General features: G+C 39.3%; 1 protein-coding gene across 1 annotated transcript in view; it reads left to right on the forward strand.

Annotated features, from left to right (window-relative positions):
• The window catches only part of CUBN (cubilin), a 260,214-nt gene that overhangs the window by 161,189 nt on the left and 76,463 nt on the right, over positions 1 to 22,562 (forward strand). The window contains exons 37-48 of the mRNA XM_006052367.4: positions 609 to 814; positions 1,710 to 1,894; positions 3,591 to 3,783; positions 4,880 to 5,077; positions 11,005 to 11,151; positions 12,551 to 12,741; positions 12,902 to 13,085; positions 15,018 to 15,192; positions 16,806 to 16,984; positions 18,112 to 18,321; positions 19,208 to 19,348; positions 20,669 to 20,850. Coding sequence (XP_006052429.4) covers positions 609 to 814; positions 1,710 to 1,894; positions 3,591 to 3,783; positions 4,880 to 5,077; positions 11,005 to 11,151; positions 12,551 to 12,741; positions 12,902 to 13,085; positions 15,018 to 15,192; positions 16,806 to 16,984; positions 18,112 to 18,321; positions 19,208 to 19,348; positions 20,669 to 20,850 — 2,191 coding nt within the window. The remainder of the gene's footprint in view (positions 1 to 608; positions 815 to 1,709; positions 1,895 to 3,590; positions 3,784 to 4,879; positions 5,078 to 11,004; positions 11,152 to 12,550; positions 12,742 to 12,901; positions 13,086 to 15,017; positions 15,193 to 16,805; positions 16,985 to 18,111; positions 18,322 to 19,207; positions 19,349 to 20,668; positions 20,851 to 22,562) is intronic.

Raw genomic sequence — 22,562 nt, forward strand, 5'->3', positions numbered from 1 at the left:
CTGACTTACTGCCCTGAAGAACCCTTCAGTATATCATGCAACAAAGTGATGAGAGCAGGCTTTCCTGTGTTATTTCTTATTTAAAAGAAATGTTAAGAAATTTCTACCTCTAAGTATATTTGCTGTAGATATTTGGTGGGTAGCTCTCATCCAGTGAGAAAATTTCCCTCTATTTCTAATTTTCTAGAGTTTTTATGATGAATGGATCTTCAGTTTTATCAAATGCTTTTCTGCATTTGTGCAGAAAACATTGATTCTTCCTTTGTGTATTTTTGGATCTAATTTTCTCTTTTAATCTGTGTGTGTGTGTGTATGACAAATTGTTCTAAGATCTTTTTATCTTAAACCATTGTGAGTTTAACCTGATTAAAATATACATATCTTACAGATTGATGGATTCATTTAGCTAATATTCTATGTAAGATTTTTTATCTGCATTGTTAAGTGAGCAAAATAAATATTTTGAGTTAGCTAAAAGACACTTGATTGAAGTTAAAGAAAAAAATTTGACAAGTGAACAGGTCAGCTCAGCAAGTAACTGAGGAGAATCCCCAAATTTAGTTGGTCAATTTAACCCCTAATTTTTTTTTTTTTTTTTGTCCAATCAGAGCCTTCCAGTTGGAGGAGTCTCAGGACTGCAGCAGAGATTTTGTGGAGGTCCGGGAAGGGAACGCCACTGGGCGCCTGGTGGGACGATACTGTGGAAACGCCCTCCCCCTCAATTATTCATCCGCTGTCGGGCACATCCTGTGGATCAGATTTGTCTCTGACGGCTCGGGCACTGGCATGGGCTTCCAGGCTGCATTTGCCAGCAGTGAGTTGGTTGTTTTAGTAATGGCTTCCAGAAGGTGTCCTACAAACTAGGAAGGATAGCAGTGGTTTCAGTAATGCATTAAGAACAATTTATTTATTGTCTCTGTGGAATTACTTTATAATGTATTAGAAAAACTAAATTATATATGAAAGGCTCATAAAGAGCCAGGGAGAACATTCTCAGTAGCTCTAAGATTCTTTTTAAGCTCTAGTGTCTGCCTAATTTTAAGTTAAACTTTTTTATGAGAGTGTGTTAAAAGAGTTTTTTTTAGTTATATTTTGGTTTCAGTTTGGTATTCTTATGTCAAATGTGTTTCATTTGATGTCATAAACTCTATAGTCTGCTAATTAAAAACATTTAGTATTACTTTAGGATACTCCTAAGTGCTCAGATGTTATAACAATAGGATATTTTTCTAATAAGATAAAGTATGAAATATTTTTTATTTTCTAACTCAGCTTTTTCATAATGTGTTATTATGTTATTCTACATGTGATTCAAAATGTCAGTTTCTCTTTTATAATTTTAAAACATAATTTAAAACATATTTTGTAAGACAAAATAAAGTAAACCAAAATTATAGAACAGGGCTGGTAATGCCCCTTCCCTTGTCTCCAGGTCCCCTGGGGTCTGGGAACCCATTTTACATGGGAAGCTATTGCTTGTTTTCACACTGAGGAGCCTTCCAGGGAGATGGAATTCCATTCACAATATCAACTCTTCTCCAAGGAATTAATAGATAGCAGAGAAACCACAAGGGAAGCAGTATTTCTTTCAGTTTTGAGAAAAGAAATTGCAGTCAATTAAAAGTCTATCCTTTTCAACACCCCTTGCCTTTTGTTTCTAAAAAGCTGTTCTACGTAGGTCTGATTTACTACCCTGTTTTCCTTCCTAGTATTTGGCAATGATAACATTGTGGGAACTCATGGGAAAATTGCCTCTCCCTTGTGGCCTGGAAATTACCCCCACAACTCCAATTACCAGTGGATAGTGAATGTGGAAGAATCTCAGGTTATTCATGCCAGAATCTTGGAGATGGACATGGAGGGCACACTTAACTGCTATTATGACAAATTGAAGGTAAGTTTTTAAGAGCAATTGATGTTTATACATTTTGGTGAATTGCTATTGGCAATGATAGATCCAAGTTATTGTCTATTCAAGCATTTGCAAATCATAGCGGATGGTCTACCCTACACCATGAATAACCCCGTTAGGTTACCCAAACAATGGTAATTCTGGTATTATATTTGTTAGTTTAGATTCTGTAGCTAACATTTTTCAGCATTATTGTAATTTTTCTGTTGGGCTTATCTAAGCATGTATATTTATCTTAATTAAGTATTTATCCTATTTTATATCCCATTACCCTGTTCATTCTTATGTTAGAATGCTAAAAATTTGAACAATCATTTAAAAATAAGTATAAGTACTTATATTTAAGTATAAAAGTTGTGGTGATCATTGCCATTCATACATTGGCTACTGTACCAATTCCTGAAGCACTATCAGATTACTTTTCATCCAGCTTTATTGAGATATATTTGACAAATAAATACTGTGTATATTTAAGATGTACAATTGGGTCTTTTCATATATGTACACACTATAAAATAGTAATCACAATCAAGCTAGTTGACCCATACATCACATCAGTTACCATGTTCTTTATTTTTGATGTGATGAGAACACATAAGATCTGCCCTGTTAGCAAATGTAAAGTGTTACAATGAACTGTTATTAGCTATAGTCACATTGCTCTACTTTACATCTTTAGAATTATTAATCTTTTACTACTGAAACTTTGTACCCTTTGACCAGCTCCCTATTTCCCACTCGCCCATCTCCTGGCAACCACACTCTATTTCCTGCTTCTATGGATTTGACTTTTTTACTATCAGATTCTTGAAGGTCAAGATGCCATCTTATTCATTTTAGGTCCACAATGCTTCACATAGGATCCAGTACTTGATAGATGCTCAGTTTGTTGGACAGAATTATCAGATAATTTGAAATTTGAACTTACATAACAGCTTCAATTGAGAAATTTGTAATAACACTTAAAACAAATTTATTCAAATTATTTACAAGATGGAGGGAAGGATGTAAAGTGTAATTGGATAACATCCATTCATGGGTGCAGAAAACTAAACGTGCTCAAGACTATGTATTTGGAAATTGTCACAAAATATCTCTAATTAGGTAATCTAACATTTTGAACCAAATGAAAGAGATTTCTTGAGCTTTGAGTATGCTGAACCCATGCAGGCTATGATTCTTCTGTTGGTTCCAATTCTGCTTCTTTACTTCTTTGGAAAGAAACTCTGTTTCTTTACTTACCTGTGGACAGGTGAGCTCCTTCAGGACACCTGTCCACTTTCACTCATGAAACTTTTCCTTTTTCTTGTTTCTTTTCCCCTTTCTTCCCAATTCCTCCCTTTGAGGCCCCAAAGCACATTCAGTAAGCACTGTTGAGCAACTATCTTGGTCGCTACTTTTCTACCCACACATTTTACTGTACATCGTATAGTGAGCTTCATCACAGGGAGCATGTTTGTTAATATAATTCTGCAGGAATGAGAAATGGTTTTAAAACACATTTAATTGTTTGCAATCATATTTTGTATTTCATTATACTTTCTTTTCTAAACTTATATGTAATGTTTGCTTATTTATGATAAAATTATAATAGGTTATCCTTTTGACTTTCTGTTTATGAAGAAAATGGAGGCGACTCCCTAAGTTCAGTGCTTTGTTCTCTGTCTTTTCCATGCAGATTTACGATGGGGCTGGCATTCACTCCCGCCTGGTTGGAACCTACTGTGGTACCCAAACCGACTCTTTCAGCTCCACTGGAAGTTCTCTGACATTTCAGTTTTCTTCTGATTCTTCGATCTCAGGGAGAGGATTCCTTTTGGAGTGGTTTGCAATGAATGCCTCTGTTGGACCTTTACCTACCATTGCGACAGGTCTGTGTAGTAATAAATGGCATTCGTTATAGGGGCTGATATGTGTAGACTAATATCTCCAAGATTCCTACTAATAAAGGCCAAATACACAAATGAATAAGAATAATAATTGCAGTCCCAAAACCTTCCTCCGTATGTTCAGATGTTCTTTTAATCTCATAAATACATAAAGATTACATGTTTATTCCAAAAAGTGCTGGTTTCCCACTATATTTTCATAATAATTAAGGGCTTAGAAAAACATTTATTTTAATTAATTAATTTATTTGGCTGCCCCAGGTCTTACTTGCAGCACATAGGATTGTCCATCTTTGTTGGTTGTGGCTCGTGGGATCTTTAGTGGTGGCATGTGGGATCTTTTTTTTTTTATTTTAAGTTGGGTATGTGAATCTAGTTCCCTGACCAGGTATTGAACCCAGGTCCCCTGCACTGGTAGTAGAGTCTTAGCTGCTGGACCACCAGGGAAGTCCTGATAATTGAAAGTTCAATATCCATAAGACATTACAGTTACAGTTTCTAGAAACCACTTTAGAGATCTCTGAAAGTTTGGTTTGCAAATACCATGCACACACACACACAACAGATAAAGATCAACTGATAGAAATATTTTCCTCTGTATTAAATATCCTTTATTTTTCCTCTGTTATTATAAGTGTGCCTTCAGAAATGCTTTGCTTGGTACTTAGCAGGTGATAAACTGCCATGTTTCAAGGTAAAGGTGGCCTCAATTGTAAGCTTTTATTTTATTTTCCTACTTTAAAGATAGGTTAGATCCCCTCAGTAAGCTGTGTTTTGGGAGACTGTTAAGCAACTGAACAACTACAACAGTATGGGCTTACTTCATGCGTGACAAATGATAGACGCTCGGTAACTGGGTGAAGTGGCAAAATGATGGTGAAAACAGTAGAATACAATGTGTTTTTCTTAAAAGATTATGGAAACACAGCTGTCTGAATTAGTGTAAAAATATTTATAAATTTCTTTGAGAAAATTGTTTGAATTTGGTAGTTTCAGTATAGGATTGTGGTTTTAAAGTTAAAATGCTACCTTCTTTTCTACCAGCGCTGTTTCAGAGCTGTTGCTTTTCATTCTGCAGGTGCTTGTGGTGGGTTCCTGCAGACAGGAGACACTCCGGTCTTCCTCTACTCCCCAGGCTGGCCTGAAAGCTACAGCAATGCCGCCAACTGTATGTGGCTCATCCAGGCTCCAGATTCTACTGTGGAACTCAACATCCTTTCCCTGGACATTGAATCTCATAGCACATGCAGCTATGATAAACTTGTGATAAGAGATGGTGAGAAACATTTAAAAAGCAAATAAAGCAAAAAACTACCTAGTTTCAACTCTGACACATATTTAGTTACATTCAGTTATAATCATACTTGTTTACTGCCTTCATCCAGTTTGTATGGAATCATGAGATACTAGAATTGGCTACATTTATGCAGAACACAGGCTTCCCTGGTGGCTCAGTGGTAAAGAATCAGCCCGCCAGTGTAGGAGATGCACGTTCGATCTCTGGTCCAGGAAGATGCCCTGGAGAAGTAAGTGGCAACCCACTCCAGTATTCTTGCCTGAAGAATCCCATGGACAGAGGAGCCTGGTGGGCTACAGTCCATAGGGTCGCAAAGAGTCAGGCACAACTTAGCAACTGGACAACAACAATAACAACTGCAGAACGTAAGGAAAATATTAAATTGCCATAGGAAGATAATTCACACACTACACGCTATGTCAGGGAGAGCATTAGGAAACATTATATCTTGTTTAAGAAGGAAATTATAATCTGAGTTTCCAGGTTGTGTGGCTTTCTCATTTAAACGCTATGGAAATCAATCTTGATGTGTTATATCTATGGCTTTAAGATCCAAGTATGAAAAGTACTTATAATTTCAATGTATTCCGTTTTCCATGTCTACTGAATCTCTGGCTAGAATGGGTTGAAAAGTGAAATTCACTCAGTTGTGTCTGACTCTTTGTGACCCCATGGTCCATACAGTCCATGGAATTCTCCAGGACAGGATACTGGAGTGAGTAGCCTTTCCTTTCTAGAGAGGATCTTCCCAACCCAGGGACTGAACCTAGGTTTCCCGCATTGTAGGCAGATTCTTTACCAGCTGAGCTACCAGGGACGCCCCCAGAATGGGTAGTATTAAGGGCTAATAGTTTTTGTCTTTTCCTTGTAGTAATGCTAGACAGGGAATATGCTAGACAGAGAGGTGTGACTAATGCTTTAGTGAAAGATGTAGAGTTGTAACTTCGCGATCTGCATGGAACAGAGGAGAACAGGGAGGCCGTGTCCTCTTGTCAGTGTTTCTTACTGTTTGGTCCCCAGACCAGCAGCATCAACATCACTTTGGGAACTTGTTAGTGATGCACACTCAGTGCCCCACCCCAGATCAACTAAACTAGAAACTCTCAGATGGGTTCTAAATCTGTCTGCAGTTAAGATCAAGATCAGGGTGAGGAGAGTAAGACAGGATTGGGCAAGTACAGAGTCAGATCCTGTCTTCATTTAAAACTGGAATATTTTATTCACCTTACATTTCATTTCCATTTTTGAAAGATTGCACTAAAATATTTTTATCTTGATTTCTGAGGTCTTTGACGTCTTCTTGAATTTTGCCCCCATTGTATCTACTACTGTGGGCAAGAATCCCTTAGAAGAAATGGAGTAGCCATCATAGTCAACAAAAGAGTGCAAAATGCAGTACTTGAATGCAAGTTCAAAAACGACAGAATGATCTCTGTTCATTTCCAAGGCGAACCATTCCCTATCACAGTAATTCAAGTCTTATGCCCCTACCAGTAACGCTGAAGCTAAAGTTAAGGAGTTCTATGAAGACCTACAAGACCTTTTAGAACTAACACCCAAAAAGATGTCCTTTTCATGATAGGGGACTGGAATGCAAAAATAGAAAGTCAAGAAACACCTGGAATAATAGGCAAATTTGGCCTTGGAGTACAGAATGAAGCAGGGCAAAGGCTAATAGAGTTCTGCCAAGAGAATGCACTGGTCATAGCAAACACCCTCTTCTAACAACACAAGAGAAGACTCTACACATGGACATCACCAGATGGTCAACACTGAAATCAGATTGATTATATTCTTTGCAGCCAAAGATGAAGAAGCTCTATACAGTCAGCAAAAACAAGACCAGGAGCTGACTGTGGCTCAGATCATGAACTCCTTATTGCCAAATTCAGACTGAAATTGAATCAAGTAGGGAAAACCACTAGATCATTCAGGTATGACTTAAATCAAATCCCTTATGATTATACACTGGAAGTGAGAAATAGATTCAAGGGATTAGATCTGATGGACAGAGTACCTGAACAACTATGCATAGAGGTTCATGACATTGTACAGGAGACAGGGATCAAGATCATCCCCAAGAAAAAGAAATGAAAAAAAGCAAAATGGCTGTCTGAGGAGGCCTTACAAATAGCTGTGAAAAGAAGAGAAGTGAAAGGCACAGGAGAAAAAGAAAGGTATACCCATTTGAATGCAGAGTTCCAAAGAATAGCAAGGAGAGATAAGAAAGTCTTCCTCAGTGATCAATGCAAAGAAATAGAGGAAAACAGTAGAATGGGAAAGACTAGAGATCTCTTCAAGAAAATTAGAGATACCAAGGGAATATTTCATGCAAAGATGGGCACAGTAAAGGACAGAAATGGTATGGACCTAACAGGAGCTGAAGATATTAAGAAGAGGTGGCAAGAATACACAGAGGAACTATACAAAAAAGATCTTCATGACCCAGATAATCACAATGTTATGATCACTAACCTAGAGCCAGACATCTTGGAATGCAAAGTCAAGTGGGCCTTAGGAAGCATCACTACAAACAAAGCTAGGGGAGGTGATGGAATTCTAGTTGAGCTATTTCAAATCCTAAAAATTGATGCTATGAAAGTGCTGCACTCAATGTACCAGCAAATTCGGAAAACTCAGCAGTGGCCACAGGATTGGAAAAGATGAGTTTTCATTCCAATCCCAAAGAAAGGCAACGCCAAAGAATGCTCAAACTACCACACAATTGCACTCATCTCACATGCTAATAAAGTCATGCTCAAAATTCTCCAAGCCAGGCTTCAACGGTACGTGAACTGTGAACTTCCAGAAGTTCAAGCTGGATTTAGAAAAGGCAGAGGAACCAGAGATCAAATTGCCAACATCCGTTGGATCATCGAAAAAGCAAGAGAGTTCCAGAAAAACATCTAATTCTGCTTTATTGGCTATGCCAAAGCCTTTGACTGTGTGGATCACAACAAACTGTGGAAAATTCTGAAAGAGATGGGAATACCAGACCACCTGACCTGCTTCCTGAGAAATTTGTATGCAGGTCAGGAAGCAACACTTAGAACTGGACATGGAACAACAGACTGGTTCCAAATCTGGAAAGGAGTAGATCAAGGCTGTAATTGTCACCCTGCTTATTTAACTTCTATGCAGAGTACATCATGAGAAACGCTGGGCTGGAGGAAGCACAAGCTGGAATCAAGATTGCTGGGAGAAATATCAATAACCTCAGATATGCAGATGACACCACCCTTATGGCAGAAAGTGAAGAACTAAAGAGCTTCTTGATGAAAGTGAAAGAGGAGAGTGAAAAAGTTGGCCTAAAACTCAACATTCAGAAAACTAAGATCATGGCATCTGGTACAATCACTTCATGGGAAATAGATGGGGAAACAGTGGAAACAGTGACAAAGTTTATTTTTTTGTGCTCCAAAATCACTGCAGATGGTGACTGCAGCCATGAAATTAAAAGACTGTTACTCCTTGGAAGGAAAGTTATGACCAACCTAGACAGCATATTAAAAAGCAGAGACGTTACTTTGCTGCCAAATGTCCATCTAGTCAAAGCTATAGTTCTTCCAGTAGTCATGTATGGATGTGAGAGTTGGACTATAAAGAAAGCTGAGTGCCAAAGAATTGACGCTTTTGAATTGTGGTGTTGCATAAGACTCTTGAGAGTCCATTGGACTGCAAGGATATCAAATCAGTCCATCCTAAAGGAAATGAGTCCTGAATATTCATTGGAAGGACTGATGCTGAAGCTGAAACTCCAATACTTTGGCCACCTGATGCAAAGAACTGACTCTTTGAAAAGACCCTGATGCTAGGAAAGATTGAGGGCAGGAAGAGAAGGGGATGACAGAGGATGAGATGGTTGGATGGTGTCACTGACTCAATGGACATGGGTTTGTGTAGACTCTGGCAGTTGGTGATGGATAGGGAGGCCTGGTATGCTGCGGTTCATGGGGTCACAAAGAGTCAGACATGACTGAGTGACTGAATTGAACTGAACTAGGAGTGCAGGCTCAGCATTATGGATTTTATTTCCCAAAAGATGCAAGAAGCATAGAGTTTTCTATGAATTTCCTAGTTATTAAATTTTGGCAATTAATGAAAAATGCTTCATAGCATTTTTTTGGACCAAACAAACATATTTGCTATTGGTCCACAGGTGTCTAATGTGCATTTTTGTGTCTCCTGTATCCACTCAACCACAGACCACCCCCTGCTATTTATAGTGAGGAAAAATCAAATGGCAGAGCATATTTGCTTTCCCGCTGTAGGGCAGGAGGTGAAGACTCAGGTCAATCATATAAACATGTTTAGATGGTAAGCCATAACTTTCTACCTTTTTCCTATCAAAAGTCTCCTCTAAGCACATTGCCCAGAGGAAGTATCATCTTTCCTTCTTTTTTTAAATTCTTTCCTTAGAAAAAAAATGAAAGTCAATAGACCCAACTCAGTCTCACTGAAAGATAAAATATACACTTGTGAAATAAAACTTCAAAATTTTCTGATGCAGATAATTAGAAATTAAGTCAACAGATTTGGGCTGAAATATATAGCAAACTAGCATAATGAAGATAAAAATGCAAGAGGAATTACAGATAAACTTCTGAATGATAAAATAATGCATAGTTACCAGAAGTCAGAACTCCTCTAAAGAAGGCCACGTATTTATAGCTGTGCCACTACATTCGGGAACTTGTTTTCTAAACTAGCTAGTAATGTGTGAGTTTTAGGTTGTAGTCAATGTCAAAAAAAGAATCATTTTGCTAGTTGAGTGAAAGCGTCAATTTCCTCATGTCTTACATTCTATTTTTATGTATTTTTTAAGTTTGAAATCATTAATTCTATGCCTTAGGGTAAAAAAGCAATGTATTTTCCCAGTCAAGGCATCCAAGTCTGTTATAATCCCCTTTGCTCCATTCAGGCTGTAACTGAAACAGCTGTTTTGATCAACATTTAAAATTGAGAGAAGCCAAAGGGAAAAGGGCCATGGGGTGACCCAGTCCTCACTGGTGTTTCTGGAGTGCACACTTGCTGACACTAGCTTTTTTTTCATCTTCTGCACATGGACAGAAGTGTGTTCTTTTAATGGCAGAACAAACAATGAGCAACCAAGAAATGAAAAGGAAAAAGAAAGACCCTCTGAAGGTGAAGGCACACTTCTGGGCAAATGACCTTATAACACTAGCATTGGACCTGGAGATGAAGAATCAAACGTTTTGTTTTTTGGGTACTTGACCTTCAGCAGTCAGAATTGCTTAGTTTAGTGTCTGATGCACACATCAGCACTGGTCCTCAGTTACTTCCCAAGCCCACATCCTCTTGTTTTGAGTTTTAGTTCCAGGAAGAACTGTCAACCAGTGTTTGGAAAGGCAGTGGAACTGGCAAAGAAGTCATTATAGAAGTGTAAAGAAAAAGGCAGGCAGCCCCACTACAGACCACGATGATGTAACCCCTGGAGTGTACCTGTATCTGATAATCTCGTTGTGTCCTAGGAATGGGGGTGTTTTGAGAATAATGTATGAGGTGCTTCTGCTGCTGGGTTGCACTGTTGGTGGAGCCGATTCTTTAAAAATTTTTTTCATTGGAGTACAGTTGATTTTCAATGTTGTATTAGTTTCAGGTGTACAGTACAGTGAATCAGTTATCCGTATACATATATTCACTCTTTTTAAGATTCTTTCCCCATATAGGTAATTACAGAGTATTGAGTAGAATTCCCTTTACTATGTATTAATAGTAGATGTTTATTGGTTATCTATTTTATATATAGTAGTGTATGTATGTTAATCCCAATCTCCCAATTTATTCCTCTCCACTCCCCTATGGTAACCACAAATTTGTTTTCCACATCTGTTTCTCTCTTTCTGTTTTGTAAATAAGCTGACATTTCCTTTCCTTGGTCATAGGAGACAACAGCATGGCCCAGGAGCTAGCCGTTCTCTGTGGCAGGGAGGTCCCCGGACCCATCCGGTCAACTGGAGAGTACATGGTGATCCACTTCACCTCGGACTTCAGTGTAACTGGGGCAGGCTTTAACGCGTCCTTTCACAAGAGTAATATATTCTCTTAATTTGTTCTAATTCATTTCATCTCACCTCGCCTATCTCTTGCTGTCTCTCTAACATAGTCTGCTCGTTTTTCAATGCCAAGACACAGATTGTAAGTCAGAGTGCACAAGTCTCTGCCTAGCCTCTGGGGAGGAGGGTTATCCTGATGTCACGTACAAGGTCCTGATCAAAAAAACAAACAACAACAAAAAAACCGGTCACATTGTACAGAAGGATCCTCCGCCTGCAGTTTTCTGGGTAGGACAACTTCTTTCCATAGTAAGTCTAAGAGGAAGATGTCTCAAGCAATATTTCAGCCCAGGTGATGGCTGGAACCAGAAGACAGTGCATATCCATAACACAGCAGAAGAGCAATAAGTCAGAGTTATCCTCAGGCTTAGAAATAACCAGTCAAAGTAATATAGGAGAAATCGTTGTAAATCCCTTGGTTGAAATGATTCATTTAAAGGTTGGCAGGAAGTTTGCTGCTCTTGAAATATGAATTTGGTGAGTCCAAGAAGATGCGCAGGATATGGGAGGCTGTCATGTGGAGTGTGATCAAGAATTTGAATGCTTGACAAAATGTGAAGTCCAACCATCATTTTCAACCCAAACTGGATTAAAGTTAAAGAAGTAGCCTACAGAATGTGCAGGATCTGAAGATCCCCATATTTGTAACTGATAAACATAATTTTAAAGTAGATTATCAATCTAGACATTAAACATGAACATTTCCCCCACTATTATGTATGGTTATTAGAGAGTAGGGAGCAATTGAAAATAAATGATCGCCCTTACAGTCAAGGGGGGCTGGCTGTGGAATGGTTTAAGACAATGGGCTTTGGAATTAGATGGACCTAAGGTAAATTTCCACTGCTGCATTTTAACTAGTGCTGTGAGCCCTCTGCACTCACTCATTGATGCTCCAGTCGGTCCCTGATAGCTGGCAAATGCCTGACTTCACTTAGCATGTTGAGCTCCCATTTCTGTCAGATCTCTGCTCAGATATAACCACAGTTACGTGGCCTTCTCTAACTGCTCCAGACAATACAATTCCATTTTCCCACTCCCAATTCATCTTTGTAAACTTATCACCACCTCACGTATTACATTTGTATTTGCTGTATGTCTGACTTGTCTATAAAGGAGGCTTCATGAAAGTTAAGGGAATTGTCTCTACTGCTGACTTCTACATCCCTATCTTACTAACAAAAGCACAGTGAAGACCCAGGAGCATGTGCTCCATCCGTACTTGTGCTCATTGTTTCCAACATTTTGGTCCCAAGTGAGTTTCAAACCACATTTCTATTGCCTACACTTTGAGAATTCTCAGGACAAACAGAAAAAGCATCAAAATCCAGTTGCGAATGTTATCTAAATGCAATTTTTGTTTCTTCTTGGCAAGGTTGTGGTGGATACTTGCATGCAGATCGGGGAATTATCACATCACCCAGGTACCCCGAGACCTACACACCCAATCTCAACTGCTCTTGGCATGTCCAGGTCCAGAGTGGCCTGACCATCGCTGTCCACTTTGAACAGCCCTTCCAGATTCTAAACAGAGACTCTTCTTGCAACCAGGGGGATTACTTGGTGGTAGGTCTTTTTTGCTGCTTTTTCTAATTACTTTTTCTACACACTTCATAACAAAATGATATTTTTCCTTTTGGACTGTAAGTTGATAAAACCTGTATACCTTGTCTTCATCAGTGTGAAGGTAATAAGGTAATTGTGCAATTTTGCTTTGTCTTTCTAGCTCAAAAATGGACCTGATCTTTCTTCTCCACCCTTGGGTCCCCATGGAGGAAATGGTCGTTTTTGTGGCAGTCACCCTTCATCCACTCTGTTCACTTCAGATAATCAAATGTTTGTTCAATTTATTTCTGATAATAGTAATGAAGGGCAAGGATTTAAGATCACATACGAGGCAAAGAGTTTGGGTAAGTGTTTTCACTGAGAATTTTGTCTGTACTTTTCCTGCAATTGCTTGGTCTTCCTTATTTAGATTTGAGGAAAAAATATTTAGTTTTTTTTTTTTTTCCTGAACTAAGAATAATGATGTTATTAAGAATAGCTACCTATTATCAGGCACTTACTTTGTGCTGGATACATTGCTACCTCATCATGACTACATCTTTTCATTGTTCCCATTCTCTAGATAAGTAAGGTGAGGCTTAGATTGTGCAAGAAAATGAATGAACTTTTACATGAGTATAAATTGAGCTGATCTTAGTGATCCCCGAAATTCCCTATACTTTTCCATTATAAAATGTCTAATCATAAGTTATATTTGGTTACAGAAACCTTGTAAGTATGATAATTACATTGTTTTATAATCATTTGTATGCTTCTTTTTAGATGAATGTATAGTCCTTTGATTCTATTATTACCCATCTAATTATATAGTACAGTAATGGTCTGACTTAATTAGACTTGATTGTAATTGTATTTAATTCTGCTGTATTTAATGATTTGATTTTTGTGACATTTACTTTAGATAACATTTAATTGAATAAATAAGTAAACAAGCTTCAAAAAAAAGAGGGAGCAGTGTCAGTAGAGAGTGAGTCTTTGGTCCCTTAAAATGAGATAATTCTAATTTCAGTTTAATCCTATGACCTCAGTCTCAGATTCCTGGATATATTTCAAAATATATATTCATCTAAATGAAGCCATATGTTTTATGGCACATTCTTGAAAGTATGAGAATTTAAAACATCAGCATCATTTCCTCCTCTAAGGAAATGGGGAGAGGAGAGGAAATAAATATCCACCAGCTGACATAGAAAATTATCTCATCCCTCCAGCAGGTTCCATGACCACCAGGAACACCCTTTCCTCTCTTCTCAGCACACGTAACTCTGGTGCTTGGAGGGAGCTTTTAACAACACGCTTCGCGACACCAGCAGCACCGCCTCTAGGCAGGAGTTTCTTGTCCCTCGCTGTCTCCACGCTCAGCCGACTGCTGAGTTATGAATGGTCAGGATTTCACAAGGTCCTGAGACTTTACAGAGTCCTAGTGCCTTGTGTTTAGTAAGTAGACCCAGAACTCTGCTTTCCATCTTTACCCAGGTAGACTCAGTCTTGAATTATATTTTCAAAGTCAATATTTAGTGGGAATTCATATACACTAAGGGTCTATTTGCAAACACTATAATTCTATCATTGCTTTGTGGGTCCTCTATTCACAAAAGAATGGTTATCACCATTGGTTATCACCACTTCCCCATCTTTCTGCCTTAATATTAGACTTAAAAGTCTTTTAAGATTTCAAAACTGGTTGCAATTTGATCACTCTTGTTGATCTCAACTTTCTGATTCAAGCATCTCCCCCAACTATAGTCAGCTCTACTTCCCTATCTGTCTTTCCACCACACCTACTTCTTTGCCACTCTTGTTTCTCAGCTTTTAACTCATGTTATTCAGTGAACAACTTTTGGCATCAAATTAGCCTCATTCTACACCATCAGCCTCCAAGAACATCCTTCTATATGGTTGATGAGATTTCTGTGTCCCTGTGCTTGATGCTTTCTTTGTCACTAGATTAATTGATATTTTAATTTATTAATTGAACATTTACAAAGGGTTTCACACTGTCCAAACCACCAAACCACTGCATAAATGATTGGCTTTAAGAAGGAGTGAAATTTCTGCTGAGAATATATGGTTTAGCAAATTAAAAAAGAACACACGTGGTAGCTCCCTTGATAGCAAATTCAAAATGTATTTGCTTAAAAAGAAAAGGAGGATGATTTCAGATGAAAGGAAATTGAGATCGGAAATACAGATAGAGACTTCTTTAAATGAAGGTGGCCATTGCCTGCGTCCTCTTTCTCCAGACTGTAGACTGATTTCCCTGTATTTCCTGACAGCCTGTGGGGGCAATATTTACATCCATAATGCTGATTCTACTGGATACGTAACCTCCCCGAACCACCCTGACCATTATCCCCAGCACGCTGACTGCATTTGGCTTATAGCTGCTCCTCCCGGGAAACTCATACGACTGCAGTTTGAAGGCCAGTTCAGTATCGAAGTAACACCCAAGTAGGTCACCTCTGTTTAACTTTCCTGCTATCAGGAGTTGGTATTTATTTTTAGCTGTCACATTTGAGAACAGTTTCCTACTGCTTTTTTGTCTTTTCTAAAAGTTTTTATGGAAATGTAGTTCATTTACACTATTGTGTTAGTTTCAGATGTATAGCAAAGTGATTCAGTTATATATATATATATATATATTTTTTTTTTTTACATTCTCTTTCATGATAGGTTATTACGTGATATTGAAAATAGTTCCCTGTGCTATACAGTAGGTTCTGGTTCATCTGCTTTTCTCAGCAGCATTTACTGCTAAGGAAATCTAGGGGTGGGGAAGGGAAATGTTAACACCTCAAGCTGAAAACCTTGCCTGCCAGTCACCCTCCCATCAGCTGAGCAGATGATGTAAACAGATACCATCCCGCCTGACTCCATGCACATCCTCCATGAGACTCGGAGGACGGCTGTCTGAGATTTATGTCATCTCTTCTTCCTCCCACAGGAAAAATAGAGTGTCTCTGGTAGACAAGTATTTATTTGCCCAGCCTCACACTCGGTGTCATAAATGATAAAATGCCTCTTTAACAAATGGAAATTTGTGACACCAGGGGTCACCAGGGTTACAAACAGGACTGGAAATAAGGACAGTCCAATTTCCCAATCTCTGTTTAATAAGAATCATTAAAGATTACAAACCAAAGAGTTTATGTCTTACTATGTTAAACACAAAGAGATTGAAAAAAGATCTGTATTTTTCTCTTAGTTTAACAAAAGCATGTATACACTTGTATGCATGCGTGTGTGGTGCAAAGCTTAGGTACGAGAGCTTTTGTTTACCAGTTCTGGACTCCTGATATAATGCCACTGTCCCCTCACTGAGCATTAATTGTCTGGTTGACTTTCTCAAGAAAGATTGGTTAAATACCTGTCCTCTTTTATGGACACAGAATTCTGGCTGAGATTCTCCATACGCTCCATTTACAGAGCTGTCAACAGAGTTCATCTTTGTCTCATGAAATGTGTCATAACATCATGTGAAACAAAATACTTGGGTTCTGAAATGCCTCGGGGTTGATTTTGGAGCTTCCCTGCTGGCTCAGTGGTAAAGAATCTGCCTGCCAATGCAAGAGACACAGGTTCGATCCCTGGGTTGGCAAGATCCCCTGGAGAAGGAAATGGCAACCCACTCTAGTATTTTTGCCTGGGAAACCCTGTGGACAGAGAAGCCTGGCAGGGTACAGTCCATGGAGTCGCAGAGTTGAACATGACTGAGTGACTAAACATATAAATGTACAACAAGGGGTTGATTTGAGAATGACTTATACATTTCTAAGACTAACAGAAAGTGGAAGGTGAGTAAATATTCTTCAGTGTGGTAAATATAAAACCTGTCTTTTTGAGCTCCAAAGTGGAGTGTGTTATGTCTCAGAAAAATATTAGACAGCATTCTGAAGTGACACACCACTTATATAGACTCTGTTGTAGTGTCTATGCTGTGATGTATATCTGGTGCTACAGAAATAATGATCTTATTATGCCCTTGGAGAAAGTGAAGTCTTTATTATCAAAATATGTCAAGCCATTGACTTTACAAATTAAACAGAATCTTCTTTCCACTTTAGCTGTACGTCCAATTACCTTGAGTTGCGAGATGGAGCTGATTCAAATGCACCGATACTTTCCAAGTTTTGTGGGACATCTCTGCCCATCAGTCAGTTGTCCTCAGGAGAAGTGATGTATTTGAGATTCCGTTCTGACAACAGCCCTACTCACGTGGGATTCAAAGCCAAGTATTCTATAGGTAATGACATTTTTCTATTCAATAAGAAAGTAGTGACAGAATGATTGCATTAAAACTTAAAGAAGTCGTTCTGTCTAATTTTAACAGTTATTTTAATGATATAAGTAAGGAATGTGAATGTTTAAAACCACAAAGTCATTTATTAATTTTATTTTTTACTTTAATTTCCATCTTAAAACACTTTTTTGTATACTTGAATATTTTTATTTTTCTCTTAATTTTTATATATTCAGTTAAATTCTAGTTTCTTCCTCTTGTCATAAAATATGTGTAATGTTACTTTAGGTAGTAAAACTGTTTAGCATTCAGATGGCTAGTTTTTAGAACCATGACTTTGACCTCAACATTAATGGGTAATCCGAGATGTTTTTCCCCTAAATCTCTAGCAGCAAGTCATTCACTCGGTGTTTTGATTTCTTTCCTTTAAAAAATAAATAATAAACATGCATCCTGAAGATTCACTACAAGATGGTCACAGTTACATAGAATTTAGTATCTAAGGGGTCTGAACACAAACCAAACATATTTGATACATTCAAAACTCGAAAAGCCTAGTTGTAACAATATTTAACCTATACCATACGTCTTTTATAGCCTGAGGAAAATTGTATATAATTCAGTCTGTCACATCCAGCTGATAAGAAATAATAGGATAGTCATTTTCAAGGCCCTGAGGCACCCATGACTGCAGTAGCACATTTATCTGATAAACTAGAAATCACAGGCATAACTAATCAACCACAGCATCATTTCTAGTTGAGCTTGAACTCAGTCTACAGAATCACCAACCCAGGCTGCTAGATAGCTCTTATCAATCTATCAGTTAGTTTTGGAAAGAAACCTGCTTGCAGTTAGTAGCTCTTACAGTGTCCTGAGAGAATTCATGAGACATCACAGGATATGCCGTTCAGCAGTCTTTCCATCTTCCCTTTCCCATTATTAGATTGGACTTGTGGTGTCATTTCTCTGTACATTGATAGCAGATTTCGTATAACAAGGGAAGCACAAACTAAACATTTCCACCATTTTTAAAACTTCAGTTTATATTCACTTGGCACCGAAAAGCTTTTTAATGTGCTGGTTAAATTTCAAAGAAACCGTAAGAGCATATTGCTCTTTTTCTGCAGCCCCGTGTGGGGGAGCAGTGACAGGGCAAAGCGGTGTCATCGAGAGCAACGGATACCCAACACAGCCATACACAGACGACTTATTCTGTGAGTGGCGTCTCCGGGGACCCTTGGGACACTATCTCACCATCCGCTTTGAAGACTTTAACCTTCAGAATTCGTCTGGCTGTGAACGAGACTTTGTGGAAATCTGGGAAAACCATACATCTGGTCAGTGAAATATGTCTGCTGTCTTTTGGGAGGTGTCTGTTTTCACCTGTTACTCATTCAGCCTCTGAAATACCCTCATTTCCAAGAAAGGCAAGAGTTCGTTTCTTACGAAGAAGTGCAGATCAGTTACCTGTGGACTGTTGAGCATTTCTCTTCCTTATCTCTTACCCAAGAAACAGTGGTGTCCAAAGCCCAGGGGTCATTGTAGAGCTTTTCCTGGGACCACACTAAGAGAGCACTGTGTGGGAAGGCACTCCCTTCCAGGGGACCTTCCAGGGCCACAGCTAGATATTTGAGGGGCATCCTGTAAGGGAAGGAGAGGAAAGGAGAATATACTGGGACTTCCCTGGTGGTCCAGTGTTTAAGAATTTGCCTTGCAATGCAGAGGACATGAGTTTGATCCCTGGTCAGGAATTTAAGATCCCACATGCCACGGAGCAACTAAACCTGTATGGCACAACTACTAAGCCTGCACATTATGGAGTGGAACTAGAGAAGCCTGTGCCATAATGAGGACCCAGCATAGCCAAAACCATTATTTTTTTAATTTTAAAAAAGGGTGATACACTGTGGAAATAATATGAGACAGATGCTTCCCACTCTGTCTCCTTGGACCATTTCACAACCAACTGAGCCAACCTTCCTCATTGTGCTGATGCTCTTGGTTCTACCTGGTTGCTGTTTTTGTCACTCATCTTCATATATTTGAATGTATCAATTTATATTCTTGTTCGACCTTCTTCTCTTGCCAGAGGTCACCATTTTTTCCTGGGCAGAGTCTTATCTATTATTATTTTCTTCGGGAATGCCAAGTATCTCAAGTAGAGGTTAAGTGAAATCAACCCCCTGGACTTATACATGCTTCATACTTATTTCACTCTCACAGGTACCTTATTGGGCAGATACTGTGGAAGCAGCATTCCCAACAGCATAGACACTTCCAGCAATGTTGCTTTGGTCAGGTTTGTCACGGACGGCTCTCTCTCTGCCTCAGGATTCAGACTACGGTTTGATTCCAGCTTGGAATGTAAGTTTGTTGATTCATTAAAAAAATATACACACACACACACACACACACACATACACATATATATCATGTTGCTGCTGCTGCTGCTAAGTCGCTTCAGTCGTGTCCAACTCTGTGCGACCCCATAGACGGCAGCCCATCAGGCTCCCTCGTCCCTGGGATTCTCCAGGCAAGAACACTGGAGTGGGTTGCCATTTCCTTCTCCTATGCATGAAAGTGAAAAGTGAAAGTGAAATCGTGTCTGACTCTTAGCGACCGCATGGATTGCAGCCCACCAGGCTCCTCTGTCCATGGGATTTTCCAGGCAAGAGTACTGGAGTGGGGTGCCATTGCCTTCTCCATATATGTTACATATATATAAATAATGGGTTGTCCAAAAAGTTCATTTGTGTTTTTCTGTAAGCCATTATGGGAAAAATGAATGAATTTTTTTTTTGCCAATCCAATAATATGTATTACTATAATACATATTAATATGTTTCTGAGCTGCTATACTGAATAAACACTCTACTTAGGCACTGGTGTTAAATAAACTGGACAAGACACCATGGCCCGTGGCTCCTTGAACCTCAGTAGCCTAGCGGGAGGTAGACAGTAATCAGATAGTCACACCAATAAATGAAAAGTCACAAATGCAATCAGTGCTACAAAGGATCTAATGCTGAGAGGGTGTGAGGAGGCAAGGGCCTTCACCACATCTCATCTTAAGAAGGCAAGTCCTTTATTGCTCCAGTCATTTCAATTTGTGTTCCAAACTCCCCGACAAGCTCAGGTGAAATAAAAACCTTGTCATGAAAAAGATGGATGATCATTTTGCCTTCTGCTTTCAGACTCTGATGGTTACTACGCTTACTGGTCTCTCATAGTTCTTCAGTCGTGATGACAAACGGCTGCCAGTGAACTATCAATATAATCTATGAAAGAAAGTGAAAGTGTTAGTCGCTCAGTCATGTCCAACTCTCTGTGACCCCATGGACTGTAGCCCACCAGGCTCCTCTGTCCATGGAATTCTCCAGGCAAGAATACTGGAGTAGGTTGCCATTCCCTTCTCCAGGGGATCTTCCCGACCCAGGGATTGAACTCAGGTCTCCCGCATTGCAGGCGGGTTCTTTACCAGCTGAGCCACCAGGGAAGCCCTATGATCCATGGAAGCAGAGATTAAGTATTAAATATCAGAAACAGCCCTCGCATACTTACAGTAATAAATAAGAGCAATAATTTTGTCCAGTGGGGCAATTTAAAAAAATGCTTTATTTTTGAGAACATTCTTTATGGGATCAGATTGGAAGTTTTCTTGTTTTTGTTTTGTTTTCCCTTCAGCGTGTGGTGGGGATCTCCAGGGCCCCTCTGGAGCATTCACTTCTCCCAACTACCGGAGCCCTAACCCTCATGGCTGGATGTGTGAGTGGAGAATCACCGTGCAGGAAGGGAGGAGGGTCACCCTCACCTTTGACAGCCTGAGGCTGGAAGCCCATCCATTGTGCAGCAGTGAGCATGTGACAGTAAGTGTCCCCTGCAGCCAGGGATGTTATAGTCCATTGTTTAAGGAGCTTATTGACCCCGTAAATCACAGTCAGAAAACTAGGTCGGGAATATTCCCCTGCGTGCAACTGTATCTCACACAAATTCTAAGTGTTTTAGATAAAACAAAGTCACAATAAATGTTGGCCAAAATATTTGTAAAAGCTGTTTTAGGAGACAGTTATCTCAGCCTATGTCAGGGTCATGGGCAGGATAAATTTTAAAGCAAATGATCATTACATATGGAAAACCTGCATAAATAGAAAAGTTAAGCCTTTGGGTAGCAAATAACTAACTGGGACTAGAGTGACAGAACAAGCCACTGCCAAAAGTTTTAAGCAGATGGGTGGTCCTGCCTAATTATTATTTGCTGGCAGATGTCCTGAGGTTGCCAAGCCCAGCTTTGAGATTAAGAAAGCAAATGAAGTCCCTGAGTGTGAACTGTGAAATGACACATATATGTATGTATACTATATTAACTATAGATGAATATTAGTGTATTTCTCCACCCAACTTTCCCTTTCTCCAGTCTTTGTTATCTCACTAAATAACTGTTCCAGACTTGTGGTTGCTCAAGTCCAAAGCCTTGATGTCTATTCTGAAGTCCTTTCTCTCTCACCTTATACTGCATCCATAAGGAAGTCTTGTTCGCTGTATCTTTATAAGAAATCCAGAAACTAACTACTACTCCTTACATCCACAACCACCACCGTCACTACTCATTCAGATTTATTTCAATAACTTCCACTTGGTCTCTCTACTTTCACCCTTGTCTCTCTGCATCTCAACACAGCAGCCTGTGTGATGAGTTTAAACCTAAATCAGGCCATGTTGCTTTCCTTGAAAATCGTCTAATGACCTTTTATCTCACTTGGAGGGAAATCCGTAGTCTTCACAATGGCCCAACTGGCTGTACGTTATCTGCTGCCCCTTCCTTATTTTATCCATGTTCTTATTTCAAATTCCCCTCCTCTCCAGCCACCCTGGCCTCCTTTCTGTTCCTTGATTTGGGCTACCATGTCCGTGTAACCGCTTCCCATGTACTGTTGCCTCTGCCTGGAATGCTCCTTCTCGCTTGTTCACGCCCTTAGTCCATTCAGGGGTCTGCTCAGATGACTAGATCTGAGAAGCCTTCCCTAAGTACCTTCATTAAATAGACCCCACCCCACTCTGGCCTGGCCCTTTTCTTGCATTACTGGTTTCACAGCACTTCACAACAGCTCACAGTCCACGTATTTATTTGTTTGAATATTGTCTGCTGCCCAGACTAGAATGTAAGTGCCGCTCACAGGGACGTGCGCTTAGCTTCGTTCCCTGATGAATCCCCAGTGCCTCACTCATAACAAACACAGCAATTGCTGAATCAATCAATAGTTAAAGGACTGTCACGTTCCTTTTTAAAAATGAGCCACCTTTGTTTTCATTTCATTGTCTCCTGCTGGATAGTATGGAACATCGCTGTATGTTACTCTGTTTGTATCGCCCTAAAATAATCATATTCAAACTTCAGATTTTGCTTCTTAGATCTAATATCTGAAGGACCAAAATGTTGTCTTCTGTCAAATATTGAGAATTATGGAGCCCAGCGTGTTTTCTCTTATTTGAAAGCCAGGAAATTTTGGACCAAGCTTGCTTATTTTTGAAGGAACATTTTTCCTCTTTTTGAAGGAATAATACAGAAACAAGAATGAAG

This window comes from Bubalus bubalis, chromosome 14 (assembly GCF_019923935.1).
Source record: "Bubalus bubalis isolate 160015118507 breed Murrah chromosome 14, NDDB_SH_1, whole genome shotgun sequence".
Lineage (NCBI taxonomy): Eukaryota > Metazoa > Chordata > Mammalia > Artiodactyla > Bovidae > Bubalus > Bubalus bubalis.